The sequence below is a fragment of the Jaculus jaculus genome, chromosome 7 (genome assembly GCF_020740685.1).
Source record: "Jaculus jaculus isolate mJacJac1 chromosome 7, mJacJac1.mat.Y.cur, whole genome shotgun sequence".
Lineage (NCBI taxonomy): Eukaryota > Metazoa > Chordata > Mammalia > Rodentia > Dipodidae > Jaculus > Jaculus jaculus.
In genome coordinates, this window is record NC_059108.1 from 23,675,418 (window position 1) to 23,692,812 (window position 17,395).

The window sequence follows — 17,395 nt, forward strand, 5'->3', positions numbered from 1 at the left end:
CGGTTAAGGCATTTGCCAGCAAAGCCAAAGGATCCAGGTTCAACTCTCCATGACCCACATAAGCCAGGTACACAAGGGTCGCATGTATCTGGAGTTTGCTTGCAGTGGCTGGAGGTCCTGGCATGGCCATTCCCCCACCCCACCCCCGCACCTCTTTCTCTCTCTCAAATAAACAAAAAAAATGTGTTTTAAAAAGTGAGTCGGGGGCTGGAGAGATGGCTCAGCTGTTAAGTGCTTGCCTGTGAAGCCTAAGGACCCTGGTTCAAGGCTCGACTCCTCAGGTCCCACGTTAGCCAGATGCATAAGGAGGTCTGGAGTTCATTTGCAGTGACTGGAGGCCCTGGCACGCCCATTCTCTCTCTCTCCATATCTGCTTCTTTCTCTCTCTGTCACTCTCAAATAAATAAATCAAAATGAACAAAATTAAAAAAAAAACAAGTGTGTCGGTGTGTGTGTGTGTAAATGTCATTGCAAATGTGGGGAGATGAGGGGAGGTTAGAGGACAACGTTTAGGTCAGAGTTTACCTTTTATTTACTGCTGTGTTTGCTGGGCTAGCTGCTCTATAACTTCTGGAAAATTCTCCTATCTTTGCCTTCCTTCTTATAGTAGGCACACTGAGTCTACCAAAGCCCACCACAGCTTCCTGCTTCTAAGAGTGATCGGGGATCCCAGCTCCAGTACCCACAGTTGCATAGCAAGTGCTTTATCCATTTTTTAGCCATTTCCCCAACCCCAACAATGGTACATTTGGTGTGAACCTAAAATGGCTCTAAAAAAAAAAAAAAAAAGTGTATATGTGTTTATGGGGGCAGGGAAGTAAAGCGAAACAAACAAAACAGAAAGACAGACAGACCAACACAACCACTACCTCCCAATTTTTCCAGGTTCCATCTGGATGTTTCTGTACCGATTAGCTAAGCCCAACAGCGAGTGTGTCACATCAGAAGCTGAAACTCTCAGGTGTTGCCAAACGAATAAGCAGAGCAACAGCAATGAAGGGAATTTCTACTTTCTGTCTTCAGGCTAAACAAACTACCATTGCATTTTTTGCAGCTAAAAACCTCTTCAAATTTATCACCTGAGCTCACAGGTATATTAATGTTATCATAAGCAAAAATCCCTTTTCTGGAATGTCTTAAAAGGCAAGCAAAGTGGCCTTTCTGCCTTAGCAATAAGCGGCACACACAACTAACAGAAATCGGAGGGCAGAGAATGGGCAATGACAACGCAGAACTTGCCTCCCTCACACATCCACCAACTGTCCCCCAACCAACCCCCGATATACATCAGAACACACGGTACACTTTTCCCCCAGGTGAACAACTTCGGTGGTGGTGGATATGTGTATGTGTACGTGTATGTGGGCAGGGGCTAAGGAATGCCACGGTTTCAATCTTTAATGTTCCCTAAAGGCCTGCATTATAAATGCTTTGTTCCACACAGCAGTGCCATTAGAAAGCTGTAGAATATTTAGGAGGTGGGGCCTAGTGGGTGGCTTGGGGTCACTTGGAGAAGTGCCCTCAAGCAATTGTCAGACCCTGGTCTCTCCTCTCTTCCTTTGGTTCCTGGCTATGGGGTAAGTGGTTTTGCCATTGGCCGGAGAACAATGGGGCCAACTACTCATGAACTGAAATTTCCAAAACTGTAAACCCTAAGCAGCCCTTTTCTCTTGGTGAGCTGACTTTCTTGGTATAATATTAGAGTAACAAAAGCCAACTAACACAGAGGGAAAAGTAACATGTGACAAAGCTTTTTTCTTTTTTTTTCTTTTTTGAGGTAAGGTTTCAGTCTAGCTCAGGCTGACCTGGAATTCACTATGTGGTCTCAGGGTGGCCTCGAACTCATGGCAATCCTCCTACCTCTGCCTCCAATGTGCTGAGATTAAAGGCGTGTGCCAACACGCCCGGCCTGACAAAGCATTTTTAAAAGCTCGCTATACTCTACTGTATTTTAGAAGCGATAGCAGTACGCTCAAGAATATGGTTAGGTTAAAAATGTAGAGATTCTGGAAAGAAAGTTTCCTATCAATTCAATGTGCACCCCATGGTACAAAGGTAGTATAACTTCTGCCAGAGCGTATGTTGTTAGCGCTTTAGGAGTTAAAGTTGTTAGTTTAAATTTTCTGAGACACAGAGTGATGAAATGATTTAGTCTCAAATGATCTTTCCTTTCTCTTTGACTAAAATCTGATACCCAGAAAGGTTATGCCACCAACCACTCTCCCAAGCAGGTGGATGGGTCCACAGCCCATGTAAGAATGGAAAAGCTTAGTTAATGGGGACACATCATTAGTCACTCACCCGACTGAACTGATTGATTGATAAACCAAGAATGGTATTTTTCTTTGAAAACTTTGATTTCGAACAGCTGCTGCAGATTCATATTGAACAAGTAAATGGCTCCTTCTCCTGAAATACAAATCTGTTTTTTATTTGCAAGTTTTCTCATACATAGACATATACATCAAAAGCCTGTCCAATAGTCCCAAGGAATGTTCCTAATCGGGACATAAACATACGTAGACCTGCTTTATACAAACTGACTCCAAGGAAAGCTCACGGGCATTATGTAGAGACACTTATTTTCCAGCTCTGTAATCCTTGCTGAACTTAAACCATAAAAGTGAAAAGGGCAAGTCATTTATCTTAACTGCTATAAAGCCTCTCAGTGAATTTGCCATCAGATTGGGGGGGGGGCAGTCTTAAACCCCCAAGCCCTAAGGGTTCGGACAGATGGTCTGAGCTGGCGCACGGACCCCGTCTCTAGGCCAGCATGCGGCTCTTGGTGCCCAGGGGCTGAGACAACGACCAAGCTCCCAGACTCCACAGGACAAGTTAATGAGAAAGGCGAGGGCGCTCTCCAAGCCACAGGGAGTGAGTAAAGCCTCAGTCAACTGGATGGATTTTTCCATTTTATCCTTTTAAAAAGGGAGGGGCGGGGCTGAGGCCCCAGCTTCATCAGAGGTAGAGCACTTGCCTAACGTGTGCAAGGTCCTGTGATCAATTCTTGGCAATAACGGTGGGGAGAGGCTCGAAGGGTTGTAATCTGTGTATAGCTAATGACTTATGCCTTCAACACATGGGATTTATTTTCCAACCACGGCACCGTCTCCGGAGTCACAGACTTGGAGTTTGAACCCGTCTCTAGCACATACTGGACACGTACCCTTGAAGAAGTCACATAAGCAGTTTTGGGCCCCTGCTTCCACATCTGTGTAGATGGTGAGCAATATCAAACCCACCTCTGAGGGAATTTATAAGAACTGGAAAGAAAAATGCGTGTAAATTTCCTAAAACATTACCTGGTGCATAATCAGTGCTCAGCTAATGCCTGGTGGATCCACTGCTAATGTGCGGCGTTGTATGTGCATACTTAGATAAAATGGAACTTTTAGAAGAAAGCTAGCTTTAGTTTGTCCCTATATTTTTGTTATGCTTAGAACCTTCACTACTACCTAAAACTTCTCTTTAAGAAATAATTTCTTTCCTCAATAATAATATGGCCGACCACTTGCATTTAATTTCATTTTGAGGAAAAGGGCACTGGAGAGAGTCACAGTTTATTTTTGCTCTCTTGTTTCTATCACGTATCATTCCAACAAGCACTGCGTTAGCTTTCCCTCGCAACTCAGTTGCATAGTCACTAGGAAAAAGCTGTAACCTGCTAAGCATCAAACCCTTACAAATTAATGAAAGAACAATTCCACACGGAGATAAAGAAAATGAAATAGCACCACATCCTTGAGTGTGTTCTAATATATTTTGCCTCCACAATTAGAAGATAAGGCTGAAAAAATGTATGGCATATAAAGTTAAGATAAAATTGTTTTCTGATAAAATATGAATCTATTCAATGTATAGTGCTTTAAATAAAAAAGTATCCCCTGACAAGGAAAAAAAAAAAAAAACAAACTGTACTTCTTTTTTGGTCAGAATTAGAGAAAGAACAGCTAAAAGTGAAACTAATCAAATTCTTGGCGTGTCAAGGAAAAGCCTCCTGCCTTTTTACTCTGGTCGTTTTAGCTTTTTCTTCTTTATTACATAAAATAAATAGAAATGGAAGTTAATGTTGCGTAACTTCTCTAAGACAAGTTGGCTTAAAAAGCCAAAAAAATTAGTATGTTTTCAGAGAACTAAAACATAATTTTATTTGGTGTGGCTTTACCAATGTTTCTAATGACTGAAAAATTCTGTGTGCTAAAATTGTAAAAAGGAAAAAAAGACATTATTTTTCATGTTTAGTTCAAATGAGTATCTGGGAAGACTAATAATGTTATCAGTTTGATTTTTATCAACTCATGATGCCATCTGAGTTTTCAAAGTGATTCAAGTAGATGACACATGGACAAATAAATTCTATGCACACTAAATCACAATGTCAAGAGGAGGAGATAGGAGGGAAGGGGAGAAGACTTACCTGAACAGGGGTTAGCCAATTTTACAAACATAAGGCCACCTTTCATCTTCTCTGAAGCATCTTTTAAATATTCTGAAAAGAAATGGTGCATTTCTAAAATTAGGTCATTTTCTGTGTTGCCCACCTTGCTTTACACTACTTTCTTTTCTTCTACTTAAAACTTTATTATGAATGTGTGATCTTCAGTAAACAACCAGCTTCTCTGTAAGCTGCAGCAGGATTTCAGGGAGTTTCAATTTACTCTGTGATAACGGATGAAGAGCAAGCTCTCACAATGGGAGAACCTTGTCACCCTGGGCAAGAACCTACTCTCTTGTCTTTACTTATTTATCTTTATTAGATGATGATACTAGTTTTCTTGTTTTTTAAAGAAGTAAACCATTCATTTGAAAGCACTTAACATAGTTAAACAGAAATGCAAAATAAACTATAGCTGCTATGATAATAATTATTATTTTATGAAGGAAAAAATTTAAATAAACATTTACTACACTTTTTTATTACTGACTGTGATTATTTAATTAGGTTCTTTGCCCATTTTTTCTAGTGGGCTATTCGTCTCTCTTCTTTAAACAAAATTTTTAATTATGAGGAGTCTTTATATAATAAGAATATTAACTATTATTAGTTCTATTTATAGCTATCTTTTTGTCATATTAAAGACATAAACTTATACAATCTTATGTACTTTTTATTATGTTTTTAATCCTTTGTGTCTTGCTTAAAAAATAATCTTCCTTAACAGTATGTGGATCTCCTTATTTCCTATGAACAAACATTAACCTATCTTAAATATACCTGCTATAAGATATGAGGAAAAAAATCTAACTTGTTTTTCTTTTTTTTTAATGACTATACTAATATGGCTGAATAAGTTCATCACAGAATATCTTTATGCTAAGTATTTTAAATACACTTTGGGATCTATTTGTATTCTACTTTGATTCACTAATCTAAGAGGCAGTACCCCAATATTTTAATCACTACAGATTTGATTTTAGTATGTATTTAGGCACGTTCCCTCAATGTTTCCTTTAAAATATGACTGTCAAGTTTGAATCACGTAGGCTGAAATATGAAGACCAAGACAACATCTCCATATGGCATATTCATAAAACTCTTTCAGAGTCCTTGTCCAAAGGAACAAAGGGGGCCCTGACCACTGAGGGATTACAGCAACGATCCAAGAGCAGAACAGAATGATCAGGAGAATCAAGTGAGCGTATCCTTTTACTTTTCTATAGTCTCTTCTCCTCCACACTGCCTCAGATTATATATACATAGATACAGTGAGCAGGTGAGAAAATGCAGCATTTTTTCTTAAACTAATGCTAATACTAAATATAGAGGAGAAATATGTAAGGGGAAAGAAAACCTATTTTTGAGATTTCTACTTTCAATTGATAGAGTAATGGGAATTCAATTTACTCTCCCACCTGAAATTAAATGTTACAAATAACAAAAGCCACGGGCAAAACATAAGATCACCATTCTCAAGTCATAGAACACCACGTCATGCCGGACAGTGATCCCTGCGAGAGAAGAAGCAGAGGAGGTGAGCCCAGGGGCTGCCCCAGCTTATTGCTTGGGATGGTTTCCAGGCCACGGTGCAGAGAAGCTCCGCGAGGCCGGGCAGACTTGCCGAGTTGAAGCAATGGAGCTGAGAGTTCCAAAACCAACAGTAAGAACAGAATTCACCTAATTGCTTACAGCTACGAAGAATGCTAAAAAGAAACGAAATCCCGGGAATGTATACCAGGCTCCTCTTGAATGTTTAACTGATTAGTACATGCATGGAAGAAATTAGCCATGAAAAAAAAATGAGAGGAGACAACACTCACCCGTACTTGGTGCCCTGGACTCTGTCTACCCCATTCCTCCTGGCTCCGAGGGCACTGAGAGAGAACCCCAAGGGGAACTGTTTCAATATGTGGCAGCAACTAATCATGGACCACAGACTGCTCTGGTCCCACCAAACTAATCTGAAAAACAACTGCAACATCTTCTTCTCAACTCACATTCTTGAAGTCTTCTTAAGACGGTAAAGCTGGCGTGGTGGAACACATCTTAAATCCCAGCACTCGGGAGGCAGAGGCAGGAGGATCGCAGTAATTTTGAAGTCACCCTGAGACTATGTAGTGAATCTGGGTCATCCTGGACTAGAGTGAGACCCTTCATTGAAAAACCAAACAAAAAACAAGGCAAAATTCAAAATGTCTGGTGTTTAATTACACACTAAAAGACATTCAAAGATGTGGAGAAATATGGCCCATGAGGAAGGGGGAGAAGTGTCACTTACTGAAAGAGAGATTGGCATTACACGTGAAATATTAGAATTAAGGAAAGAGGGGTGGAAAACAGCAAACCTCATGCAGAAAATGTTATACAGAAGATGTTTTTAAAACCATCCAAACAGAATTATTAGAAAGAAAAATCAACCATATGGAATTAATGTCAGAAAAAGGATTAATAAACTTGAAGACACAGTGTAAACCCACTGAAGTAAAAACACTGAGAAAAAATTAAAAAGAAGAGTATTAGTGACTATGAAACAAAAGCCTTTGAGCACCCTAATACACACACACACACACACACACACACACACACACACACACACAGACACATGTGTGATTGAAGTTTTCAAGAGAGGAGAAAGGAGCACAAAAATATCTTTCAAAAACAGCACGTGTGAAATGTTTCCAAATGCGAGGGAGACTTATAAACCAATACCCCAGAAGCTCAATGACCCCAAAGAATGAAAACTAAAGAACATAACTCAAAACTGGTAATAAATGAAAATCTTACAAGTAGTCAGAAGGGCAAAACAATCACAATGTGCTCGGGGCCAAAGCCAAGGATACCAACAATTTTGTGTGTGTCTGAAAACAATGGAGAAGCATCTAGAAAGCGAAAACACCACAACACAAAAGGAACTACCTTTGACAATAAATGTTCCTCACACATACAACAGCTGAAAGAAATGACAAGTAACATGTGTACATGATGAGGAATGCTAAAGAAAAACTTCTGACATCAGGGATGTCATACCAGATGACAATGTGAACCTAAGCAAAGGACAAGGAAGGTGGGTGATGGTGACAGCTGGAGCAATGAGTTTTCTTATTATTTCAATCTCTTTAAAAATTACTTACTGTTTAAACAAAAGTAAAGGTAATTTTGTGTAACATTTTTTAAAATAGATTTTATTTTCATTTATTTATTTGAGACAGAGAGAGGAAGAGTGAGAATGGGGTGCCATGCGCCTCTATCCAGTGCAAACGAACTCCAAATGCAAGTGCCACCAGGTGCATCTGGCTTATGTGGGACCTGGAGAATCAAACCTGGGTCCTTTGGCTTCATAGGCATGTGCCTTAACCACTAAGCCACCTCTCCAGCCCTTGTATAACTATTATAACATGTGCATATAGAACATATGAGACGACATCAAGGCACAGAGAAGAAATGGGAGGACACTTCTGTTTTATACACCATAAGTAAAGTGAGAACCAGCACTGGAAAGCATTCTTGACCACTTAATTCTGTGTGCAATAAACTATGGCCATCACAAAAATTACAAATCCCCCCAAAATATTCTATCACTAATAAGACAATAAAGGAGGTAAAACTGAATCATGAAAAACGCTCATGTGGTTAAAGAAGAAAAAGAAAGGTATGGGGGCCGGAGAGATGGCTTAGTGCTTAAGGTGTTTGCCTGTGAAGCCAAAGGACCCAGGTTCGATTCCCCAGAACCTATGTAAGCCAGATACACAAGGTGGCGCATACATCTGGAATTCATTTGCAGTGGCTGAAGGCCCTGGCACGCCCAATCTCTTTCTCTCTCTCATGCAAATAAATTTTTAAAAAAGGAATGGTTAAAAAAAGAGAGTTTGGGCAAAGTACCCATGGGGTGAATAGTGCTGTGCCCAGAAACCATAGATTGTCACTTCAGTCCCATGGGTGGGATGCGTTTCAGTGAGTTGTGGACAAGGGAGGCTGAAATACCAAAACATTACAGGATGTTGCCAAGGCTCCTGGTTGCCCACCAGAGCTAGACAGGAAGACCCTAGTGCTGACGACTCCACATGCCTGGGCTGCAGGACACTGAGAACTCAAGCTAGCACTGAGCTAGAAACCTCCTCCCTGTTGACTACTTAAGTGCTGAAAAGAGCTATGCGGCCTGTTGTGGTAGCAAAGTCATCAGTGGTCTTACCCAGCAGTGGACTGCAAGCCAGCCAAGCAAAATGTGTCAACTGAGGTAACGGTGCACGTCTGTTATGGGACTGATAACGAAATCATCTGAGTGCCAAAAGGCTTGGTCTCTCCACACCTCCAGCTGCGCCGTGTGGGCCAGGTCTACCCTGAGTCCACAGCTTTTCTTGACGAAAGTATCATCCTGGCATCTCTGACATCCTGAGGACTCCACTGAAACTTAGGGTTCACTTTTTCTCAGCTTGCCTGGACTTTGACCCTGCTCCACACTGTTTAACTTCCGTGGCTCTCTGCAGTCATGGCGCGATACGCCCGTGACCTCCTCAGTCTTGTATCCTTCATCCTTCCAAAACCAGGGAGGCAAGGGCAGCGCCGCTGAGTTCTGTCACCCGGTCAGAACAACGTGCGGGGCCCACGGCGTGCAGCTGCAGCAGCCTCTGCCTGCTGGCATCAGGGCACAGAGGCTTCCTTCGGCAGTCTTCCTTCAGAAGTTTCCTTTCCAAATAATTTACATTCTTATCTTGAGCCTTCCATGGCTTGGGTCTTGCCCTCAGAGCATCTTTTCTGTTGTCCCAGTAAAAGAGGCAGTTGGCTTATCTTTAATGGTGGTAATCTCTTTAACAATTTCAGGGGGAGGGGTGGGGCCTCAGACTTTAAATTTACTTACATTTCTTGCCCTAACAAGCATTACATTTTTCATATTTCTCTGCTTTGTACTTTCCTCTCTTTCACTGTAGATCTAAATTAGGATGGTGATGAGAAACCATGCCACAGACTCAAGGCTTTTCTGCCTTGAAATTTCCTCTGCCAAACACATTAATTATTCCATTTCTTTTAAGTTCAACTTCATTCAAGATCTCAGGATATAGGCAGAATGCAGACAGTTTCTTTGCCAGAATATCATAGGAACTGCCTCTAGCCCAGTTCCAATAAAGTCTTTTTCATCCTCTGGAACCTCCTGAGTCAAGCCTCCACAGTCCTTATTTCTCTTGGCCTTCTTTCATATTCCCACCAGAAAGGCCCACATTCAGCATAGTTTACAACATTGTAAGGCTTCTCTAGTTCACATTCCCCCACAAACTGCTTCCAAAAGACTAAGAACCGCAAAGCTTTTATCACAGCAACAGCCCCACTTCTCAATCCTAATTTTCTGTATTTGTTACTTTCTCATTGCTGGACAAAGTGCCTGACAAACATCCGTTTAAGGAAGGGTTTATTTCAGCTTACAGCTCCAGGTTTCAGTTCAGCATGGTTGAGAAGGCATTGTGAAGGGAGTTTAAAGCTGGTTACATTCAGTTCAGAGCACAGAAGCAGAGCAGAGTGAAGAATTCTGCTGCTCGGTCAGCTGTCTCCTACTTCAGAGTCCAGGCCCCAGCCCACATAGTGCTATCCACAATTAAGGAGGATCTTCCCTCAGTTAACCTCATGGAGATAATTCCTCAAAGACATGCATAAAGGTTAACCTAATTTACATAATCATTCGCAGGTGACTCTAGGTTCTATCAAGTTGACAATCAATATGAATTTTTATCCGGCATGAAGCTACAAAATACATAAAGCAAACGACTGATAGGACTCCCTGCCAACTCCTCAGCCATGGCCACGACTGATCTGTTCTCCAACTCCATGATTTCACCATTTTAAGAAAATTACATAAATTGAATTGTGCAGATTTGATTTTAAGACTCTTTCTGTAACATCTATCTAGATAAAAAATGTAAATTATTCCATTCAGCACTGGTAAAAGCATTACCAAGAATGGGGGAAACAGCTCAGTAGGTAAAATGCATGCTTTACAAACGTGGAGATCTGATTTGAAAACCAGCCCATGTAAAATGTTGGGTGCTGTAGTACCTACCAATAATTCCACTGGAGGAACCCATTGGCCAGCCTGTCTAGTCTAATTGTGAGCTCTAGGCCAATGAGAGACCCTGTCTCAAATGAGGTAGACAGAGAGCCTGAGGGACAACACTCAAGACTGTCATCTTGTCATGTCACCTCCACCATGTTTGTGCATGTACACACATATGTGCTCACACAAATACCAAACAAAGCTTTTAAAACATTAAAATAAGTTTTGCTTTTCCCTTCTTAACCCACCCCTTGGAGATTCTCATCTATCCAGCAACATTTATCTCATATGTGTGTGTGTGTGTGTGTGTGTGTGTGTGTTTGTGTGTGTGTGTGTCAATGAATAGGAACAATGACACCTTCATATTATGAACACATTGTCTCACTTCATCTTTCTTTTTCAATGGTAAACCCTTTATCTTTGACTTGATAAATTACTGTTGAGTATTTCCTTTTGCCAAGAAAAAACTTTGGATGTAGTGATCTTTACACATTACCCTTCAGCTTTCCCATTCCTCCATAACCTAAAGTAATTACAAATTTGAAATGCCAAAGTCTAAAAAATATACTTCTAAAAACTCTCCAAGGGAAGCAGTGCTTTTATTTTTCCATGAAGAGCATTAAGTCCAGAGGATTTTCAATAGCCTAAAAATGCCAAGCTCTAAGAACTTTAGAAATTACAAACTACAGCTAAATACTGACATTAATGTGTTATGCTACAAATGCCAATGTTCTTTGAAATAGTCTTTCAGATACACAAAGGTAGGCAATATAAAAATGTCTATTGAATGGAGGGAGAATCATCTTTCCTCACATCGTACAGACAAAGTAATTGTTATTGCAACTGAATCTTTCAAAACATAAATCAATTCAAAATGGATTAAAACTTGGAACTATGAAATTATTATAAAACATAGAACTTTGGCGTGGCCAAATATATGTCATGTGTGTACATATGTGTGTTTAATTTCAGTAAAGGAAATAATCAATAAAGAGATAATCTACAGAATTAAAGACTTTACTTGATATGTTCTTGATATGAATATCAAGGAGCTCTATATACAAGAGTTTCCAAAAGCAAATATATGTACCCTAAGGATGAAAAAAAAAAATAGTCACTATGCATAGATTGACAAATGACAACCATTAGAATCTAGTTCCATGTAGCTACCATTTAGAATCTTGTGCACTCATCTCATGATGGGACATTTGTCAACTGCCATGTTGTTCTCCCTAAAATACCTTCTTTGATAGATTCTATGCACCCAGAGCAGGACCAGGTTAATATGAAGTGTTGAAAAAAAAAATACCGATTCAGTCCTAAGTCCTACCTTCTTGTTGTACTTTTCCTATGCTATCAATCTTAGGCTACCAGTTCTACACTATTCCAGGCACTGGCAGTATCACTGTGAGCTACACAAAGTTTCTGCCCATAGGAGACTGTATCCAATCCATCCAGTTAGCCTCCCTTGTCTAATTCTTCACCCTGGCACCTTAGTCCTCTTGGTCTACCCTCACCTGTCCATCATACAGGTCAGGGTGGAGGACTCCAAACTGCTGCAACCTGGCAGCCCTAATTTAGAATTACATTATCCAGCCGGGCGTGGTGGCGCACGCCTTTAATCCCAGCACTCGGGAGGCAGAGGTAGGAGGATTGCCATAAGTTCGAGGCCACCCTGAGACTCCATAGTGAGTTCCAGGTCAGCCTGGGCTAGAGTGAGACCCTACCTCGAAAAAAACCAAAAAAAATAGAATTACATTATCCAAAAGAAATAAAATATATTCCATAAATATAAGCCATACATACAACTTCAATATTTCTAGACGTCATCGTAAAAATAAGTAAAATAAAATATTTTGTTTAACTTAATCTATCCAAGAGTTCATTTCAATATAAAAAATATCATATGAAATGTATTAACAATGTTATCTGTGGGTTCTTCATAGTTTTTTTAAAAAAATTTGGTGTTATGAACTATATAAAGCCATTTATTTATTTATTTTGAGAGAGAGAAGGGAAAAGAGAGAGAATGGTTCCACCAGGGCCTCCTGCCACTGCAAACAAACTCCAGATGCATGCACCATTTTGTGCATTTGGCTTTGTGTGGGTACTGAGGAATCGAACCCAGTCCATTAGGCTTTGCAAGCAAGTGCTTTTAACCACTGAGCCATTTCTCCCTCCCACACAGGGTCAGTTTCATACAATGGTCTTTGAAAATATCCCACCCCCACCTTGGTGTGCTATCGGCCTCTATCTCAACCTTCGTCCCTCCCAATAGCCCTCTTTGGTTCCCTAGACAGCTCTGTTTCTACTTTCATGTCGTGCAGACATCCTTTATCAGATGGAGCAAATTATCTATCCCTGACTGTAGACTGTTTCCATCATGATGGCTGTTATACTTTGCAAGGGGCTTCAGATGGCTCCTAATCCTTTAGACTCTTGGGTTGATACACCAGCATATAAAATTCTGGTGTCTATGTTCATAAGAAGCTTGGGCCATGCTGGACATGATGACACACATGAAATCCAGGCATTTGGGAGGCAGAAGTAGGAGGGTTGCTCTGAGTCCAAGACCCGCCTGGAAATATACAGTTTGTTCTAAGTCAGCCCCGGCTAGTTTGAGACCCTACCTTAAAATAACTGAAAGAATAAAAAAACACTATTCTTTGGAGCTTGAGATACTGCTCAGTGGTTAAGGAGCTTGCTTGCAGAGCCTATTTACACAGGTTCAATTCCCCTGTTCCCATGAAGAGCCAGATGCATAAAGAAGCATGTGGAGTTTGTCTGCAGTAGCTGAGGCCCTAGCAAACCCATTCTCATATTCTCTCTCTCTCCTCTCTGTGTGCAAATATATAAAAAGAAGGAAACCTGGGCCAATGTAATGTGTTTGTCTGATTTTCAAGGTACAATTAATGTACAGAATAAGTTGAGACTCTATAGTCTTTGAAAAGTCTGTGAAGGACTGCTGAAGTAAATATACTAATTTAATCACTTTTCTTATCTATTCATATTTCTATTTCTTCTTTTAAAAACTGTATTAGAGGGCTGGAGATATGGCGTAGTGGTTAAGGCACTTGCCTGCAAAGCCAAAGGACCCAGGCTTAATTCTCCATATACATATAATAGAGACAGACAGACAGTACAGGCATGCCAGGGCCTTCTGCCACGGCAAACTATCTCCAATATGTATGTGTTACTTTGTGTATCTGGCTTTACATGGGTACTGGGGAGCCAAATCCTAGGCCATTAGGCTTTACAAGCAAGCACCTTTAACTACTAAGGCATCTTCCAGCCTATTATTTCTATTTCTTAAGTAGATTTTGTTGTTTATGTTTTTCTGGAAATTTTTCTATTTTGTCTCTACTATCTATTTCAGTGGCATACAGTTGTTCACAGTATTTCCTTAGAACCCTTTTTACAACCCTGGAAGGTCAGCCGTGGTGTTCGCTTTCATTCCTGATTTTAGGAATTTGGGTCTCCATTTTTCCTTTGGCTAATCTAACTAACAAAAGATCTGTCAAACTGGGCGTAAACCTTTAATCCCAGCACTTGGGAGGCAGAGGTAGGAGGATCACCATGAATTTGAGGCTACCCTGAGACTCCATAGTGAATTCCAGGCCAGGCCAGCCTGGACTAGAGTGAAACCCTACCTTAAAAACCAAAAAAAAAAAAAAAAAAAAAATCTGTCAAATGTGTTCATGTTTTCATCAAGACCAAATTTGGCTTTGTTGTTTGCCTACTTGTTACTTTATTTTTCCCCCTCTAATTTTGATTTCCCCTTCTGCATTGCTTTGGAGTTAGTCTGCTCCTCTTTTTCTCGTGTGTTACGGTAGAAGATGAGGTGACCGACCTGAACCCTTCCCTTTTATTAGCATAGCCTCTATATTTTGCTCTCAACATTGTCACCTGCATCTCATTCGTCTTGATAAGCTGGGTTTTATTCATTCATTTCAAAGCTATTTCCTAGCTTCTCTTAATTGTTTTCTGTGATTCATTGGTTATTTAGGCCTGTGTTGTTTAATTTCCACACATTTTGAATTCCCTAAATTCCTTCCACATTCACTTCCTTGTTTTTGGAGAACATATTTTTGATACTTTTAAATGTGTTGAGATGTGCTTTATGGTCTCTCTCTCTCTGGAGAACATTCTATGTGCTCTTAAGAAAAATGTCTATTCCATTGCTGAGTGAAGCAGCTGTTAGGTCTAACTGTACAGCGTTATTAAATTTTCTGTTTCTTTGGCGATCTTCTTAGATATTTTAGCTTCTAGTGAAAGTAAGTGTGATATAATTTTTATAATACATAATTTATAATTTCTATCCATTGTTATTCCCTACTTGGTGAGATTTCAGTTATATTTTTCTTTCATTAGACAGTTTGCTTGAATTCTCTGAATATATTTAGAATATATCAGTAAAACCTTTGTAGAAAAAGTTCAACATCTCTGTCCCCTCAAGAACAACCTTCAACTACTTTTCTTGACCAGTATGGGCCACACTTTCCTGTTTGGTCATGTCTCTCTCTTTTTTTTTTTAACTGAACAACTGAGGGCTAGAGGGATGGCTTAGAGGTTAAGGCGTTTGCCTGCAAAGCAAAAGGACCCAGATTTGATTCCCCAGGACCCACGTTAGCCAAATGCACAAGTGGGTGCATGCGTCTGGAGTTTTCAGTGGCTGGAGGCCCTGGCACACCCATTCTCATTCTCTCTCTCTGTCAAGTAAATAAATACAACCGAACAACTGAGATAATATAATAAATGCGGCAATTCTGGAAATGAGATTCCTGTCTATCAACTCCCCATCATTGGCTGCTACTTTTTGCTGTCAGTTTAGCTGTTGGTGTTAGCTTGTCTAGTGACTGCCTGAACTGATTCTGTTAATTATTTTCCAAGGTGCGCAGACACTGATGCCCTGACCAAATGTGTCTCCCAACTTGCATCTGCATGCCCAGGCACGCCTTCGACACCCAGACATGGAGATGTCTGCCTTAGCTTGATGTACTACTTGCCCAGGGCCTCAAGGTTAGTTGAAGGTAAGAGACTGGGGCCCTCTCAGACTCGTCCCTAGGATGCCAGTCTGCATGTGGGCAGCCTCCTCACTCCTCAGACACCTTGTTTCCTATAACTTGCCTTTAAATTTCTGGCCAGGTTATTATATTTGCCAAATTGGTATTGTTCTCTCATAAGCGACAGAGTTAAACAATTGCCTTTGTTTTTGACAAATGCCCCCGGGGAATAGAACTTTTCCCAAGGAGCAAGCAAGCTCTGAGTTCCGAGTCTGGGCAAGTAACCACAGTGCCCTGCACGGGGACTTTCTCAGGAACCTGTGAGACAGGTCAAATAGGGACAATGCTTTGGAAATCTTTTTTTTTTTTTAAGCTTCAAAACAGGTCTGTTCTGTCCAGCAGTTACAAGGCTGCTAGTTTTCACAAGCATTGTTTTCAAGCCTACTAGATTTCAAGGCTCCTGCAGAACCCAGCGGAGAGAGATAGGAAGAGGTCAAGTTACATAACCACAAACCCTGCAGCTCCTAATGAGATTCAGCAGCTTTTCTTGAATAAACACGCTCTAGACGGTTGGAAGCTTTGGCTAATTTCAAGAGTCCTGAAAAAGTTGATTTTTGCCTATCTTTGCCAGTGGCTTTGTTTGTTTTGGTATTATTGCTTTTATGGAGGGGTATGGTATGTTTTCCTCTTGCTATAATTTGAAGGGTTAGTATATTAAAAAAAAAGAGTGGTACTGCTATAACACCCCTGAACAAACTCCTCAGTCTGTGCAGGGTACTCTGCACACAAAATTACTTGTGACTATAGGTTACCGGCCCTATCAAAGTTAATTGTCATTTACATTTGTCAAACCCGAGATCATCTCACAGGCTCGTTCCTCACTTACCATACTTGGAAGCTCCTTTTTTATTTTATTTTATTTTTTTACTTGTCTTTTCCCTGAATTTAGCATAGGTTCAAAACATATAAATTAATTAGGAAAGCATAAAAGTGTGCATGTGGAGCAGTGAATTACTTTTAGAGTAATGACAAAGAATCAGAGAAGTATGGAGGGCTACTTCCCCAATGAAGTCAGCATAGAAGAGACACTAGATCTAGACCCAGGCAGGCCCATTTCAAATCCCAGGTCTTCTCCCCTTACTGAGCAGTATGACCGTGGGCAGGATACCTGACCTTCGTGCCTCTGTTACTTCAGCTATAAAATGGGCATGATAATCAGTTTATAAATTTTTTTTGTTAGAACACCAAAATGAAATGTGTTGAAAGTACCTTGAAAATATATTATAAATTAGTTCCCCTCCCATTAACTACATGGTAAAGTCAAGAATATGCAGGGAGAAAAAATCAAAATATAAAAGTCACAAATTCCATAAAGACCTAACAATTAGCATTTCTAGAAAAGATTAAATTAGTACTGGTAAATCTTGTATTAAAAGACCTGTGGGGCTGGAGAAATGGCTTAGTGGTTAAGGTGCTTGCCTGCGAAGCCTAAGGACCCAGGTTTGATTCCCCAGAACCCACGTAAAGCCAGACGCACATGGTGGCACATGCTTCTGGAGTTCATTTGTAGTGGCTGGAAGCCCTGGCATGCCCATCCTCCCCCCAATCTCATAAAATAAAAATAAAAATTATATATATAGGGCTGGAGAGATGGCTTAGCGGTTAAGCGCTTGCCTGTGAAGCCTAAGGACCCCCGTTCGAGGCTCGGTTCCCCAGGTCCCATGTTAGCCAGATGCACAAGGGGGTGCATGCGTCTGGACTTCGTTTGCAGAGGCTGGAAGCCCTGGCGCGCCCATTCTCTCTCTCCCTCTATCTGTCTTTCTCTCTGTGTCTGTCGCTCTCAAATAAAATAAATTAAAAAAATTATATATATATATATATATTATATATATATATATATATAATTTTTTTTTT

The 17,395-nt window shown here is 40.4% G+C and overlaps 1 protein-coding gene across 4 annotated transcripts in view; it reads right to left on the bottom strand.

Annotated features, from left to right (window-relative positions):
* Positions 1 to 17,395, bottom strand: part of Rnaseh2b (ribonuclease H2 subunit B) — a 79,843-nt gene that overhangs the window by 49,339 nt on the left and 13,109 nt on the right. For 2 of the 4 annotated variants that reach the window (XM_045155296.1, XM_045155293.1), the window contains exons 2-3: positions 4,418 to 4,489; positions 2,302 to 2,409 (exon numbers count right to left, since the gene is read on the bottom strand). In XM_045155296.1, coding sequence (XP_045011231.1) covers positions 2,302 to 2,409; positions 4,418 to 4,489 — 180 coding nt within the window. Of the gene's footprint in view, positions 1 to 2,301; positions 2,410 to 3,166; positions 3,265 to 4,417; positions 4,490 to 6,258; positions 6,313 to 6,435; positions 6,581 to 17,395 lie in introns of those variants that run through there. The other 2 variants (XM_045155294.1, XM_045155295.1) reach the window with 2 other exon arrangements.